Below are 2,500 nucleotides of genomic sequence, written 5' to 3' on the forward strand. Positions count from 1 at the left end.
CAGCAAGGGCCGAGGGATCGGGGAGAAGAGGCAGAGATAAAGCACAAGACGAAGGTCAACAAAACCCCACCTGATCTGATCTAAGAGTATCATTGGTTTTGAAAATTGCAAATGCAGTCTGTTGATTTGTGGTTACGTTTGTTGAGGAATAACAAGGAGACACGACTAATTCTGACTGGATATGGAGATAGGAAGTCCACCTTACGTGAAGGGAAACAAAAAAAAAAGGACAAAATACGTTAGGTGACATATTTTCCGAAGTAGCCTATTGAAATACGAGAAAACTGCGAAGAAAGGAGGAGGGAGAGAGAAAACAGTTGGCACACCTAGGCCTTGACCTCGACCTATCATGGCGCCGGATGCCAAATTACATCCAGAGAGAACGCGATTCGAGGCAGGGAGAGCGGGCGCCTGCCGTCTGACCTCCCTTGCGGTGGGGGGGTGGTTGCTCGTCAAGGAGAGTGGGAGAGGGTGGTGGGGGGGGAGGCCGCTCGTCGTCAAGGAGAGGGAGAGGGTGGAGGTGGGGGAAGGGGAGGGGTTGAGAGAGGAGGGGAGGGTGGAAGAGAGGGAGGGAAAGGAGAGGAAGAGAGGGAATAAGGGAAAGGAGAGAGAGGGAAGGAGAGGAAGGGGGAAGAGGGGTAAGGAGAGGAAGAGAGGGAAGAAGGGGAAGGAGAGGAAGAGAGGGAAGAAGGGGAAGGAGAGGAAGAGGGGGAAGAGGGGAAGAAGAGGAAGGGGAAGGAGGGGAAGTTGGAAGGTTGCCACGCGAGATCAGGTCAGCGATGCGGGGGGGGGGAGGGTGTGCATCGCCCGTTCGTTGAGTGGGCGGATATGCTGCATTGTGTGCGTGTGTAGGTGTGTGGGCGCGCGCATGTGTGTGTGTGTGCACGTGTGCGCGTATACGTGTGTAGGTGTGTGGGCGCGCGCATGTGTGTGTGTGTGCACGTGTGCGCGTATACGTGTGTAGGTGTGTGTTTGACGTACACCCCTCCCCCCCCCCTCGCACCGCCCCTCACCCCCTCCGCGTCTCCCGCAGGTACCTGTCGGAGTCGGTGCAGCGCCACCGGCTGGACGACGGCGGCAGCGGCGACGTGAGCATCTGCAGCAGCTTCGACGAGTCCGAGCAGGAGGCCGACGCCACGAGCCCGCAGTTCGACGCCCCGGAGGGCGGCGCGCACCCGCAGGACCCGTCGGGCGGCGGCCGCACCACGCCCTCGGCGCCGTCGGGGCTCAGGTCGGGGCACGTGTCCCCCGGCAGCTTCGCGGGCTACCCGACGCCCGACCCCTTCGCCGGCGACAGCGCGCGGAGGAGGAACAGCAGCGCAGACCCCGCGGTGAGTGCGCGCGCGCGCTCCGAGCCTCTAGATCTTGCCTTTCTTTAAGCGGCGCTTCCAAAATGTTAATTTTTCTCCCTGTCTATTATCACTGGCGCCATCCTTTAATTCTGTTATTATCATCCTTATTATTACTGACATTGATTATCCTTATTAATAGTAGCAGTAGTTATTATTATCATCATGCTCAGTATTAACAGTAGTTATTATAATCTACAATGTATTTATAACATAATTTTCTTGATCATTATTATTATCAGACCATCATGGTTATCATTTTCATCATCATCATTATTATTATCACATCATTATCATCATTATTATCGCCATCGCCATTATCATTACTCCTGTTGCCATTATCATTCCTTTCATCACTATCACTCCCTCTCTCACTCTCTCTCTCATCACTATCATCACCTATTCTATTATTACCACCAATATCATCATTATTGACATCATTATCAGCAGCATTACCCACATCTTATTGTCAGCATCATTCATATTGTCAGTATCATCATCATTATGATCATTACCATCCTATTTCCTTTTCATTTTCATAGCATTTCCCTCATATTCATCACCCGATTCCCAGAAGTCCTAAACAACGTAAATCTGGATAACGTATTTATGGTACGTTGAATACATTATTTTCTAGAACTTGCATAATATGATCGGTTCATTATACATACTGAATATATTATACAAATTGCGTGCATTTTGTATACTGCGTTTTATATTTTCAGTAAAAGCACTTTATTTTCAGTGAATAAATTATATTCTCTACCTTACATTATATATGCTGAATGCATTGCACATTTTAAATGCGTTTTCTCTAGTGAGTGCATTATATCCTCCACAAACACGTTCAATTTTATAAATTCTATGAAACACACTGACTGCATAATATTCATTGGATATATATTTCCCTGAGATGCATTATGTTCTCCTTAAAAAACATAAAATCACCGAATACACCATTTAATGCATCATATCCTTAAGGAATACACTATATATGGCTCATCCGGGTGCTGGAAAATCCTGGAAAATCCTGGAAAATCCTGGAAAATCCTGGAAACTTCGGATGATTGAGGTAAAAGAATGAAAGGTTAAAAAATTGCATAGCCTGACTTGAGATGCGGATCCGTTAAAAACAACTAGTACACTGAAGT

At 47.9% G+C, this 2,500-nt stretch overlaps 1 protein-coding gene across 2 annotated transcripts in view; it reads left to right on the forward strand.

Moving 5' to 3' along the window:
• LOC113804851 (uncharacterized) overlaps positions 1-2,500 on the forward strand; it is a 135,018-nt gene that overhangs the window by 57,531 nt on the left and 74,987 nt on the right. For both annotated transcript variants that reach the window (XM_070135762.1, XM_070135764.1), the window contains exon 3: positions 1,034-1,331. In XM_070135762.1, the coding sequence (XP_069991863.1) occupies positions 1,034-1,331 (298 nt within the window). The remainder of the gene's footprint in view (positions 1-1,033; positions 1,332-2,500) is intronic.

This window comes from Penaeus vannamei, chromosome 21 (assembly GCF_042767895.1).
Source record: "Penaeus vannamei isolate JL-2024 chromosome 21, ASM4276789v1, whole genome shotgun sequence".
In the NCBI taxonomy this organism is placed as follows: domain Eukaryota; kingdom Metazoa; phylum Arthropoda; class Malacostraca; order Decapoda; family Penaeidae; genus Penaeus; species Penaeus vannamei.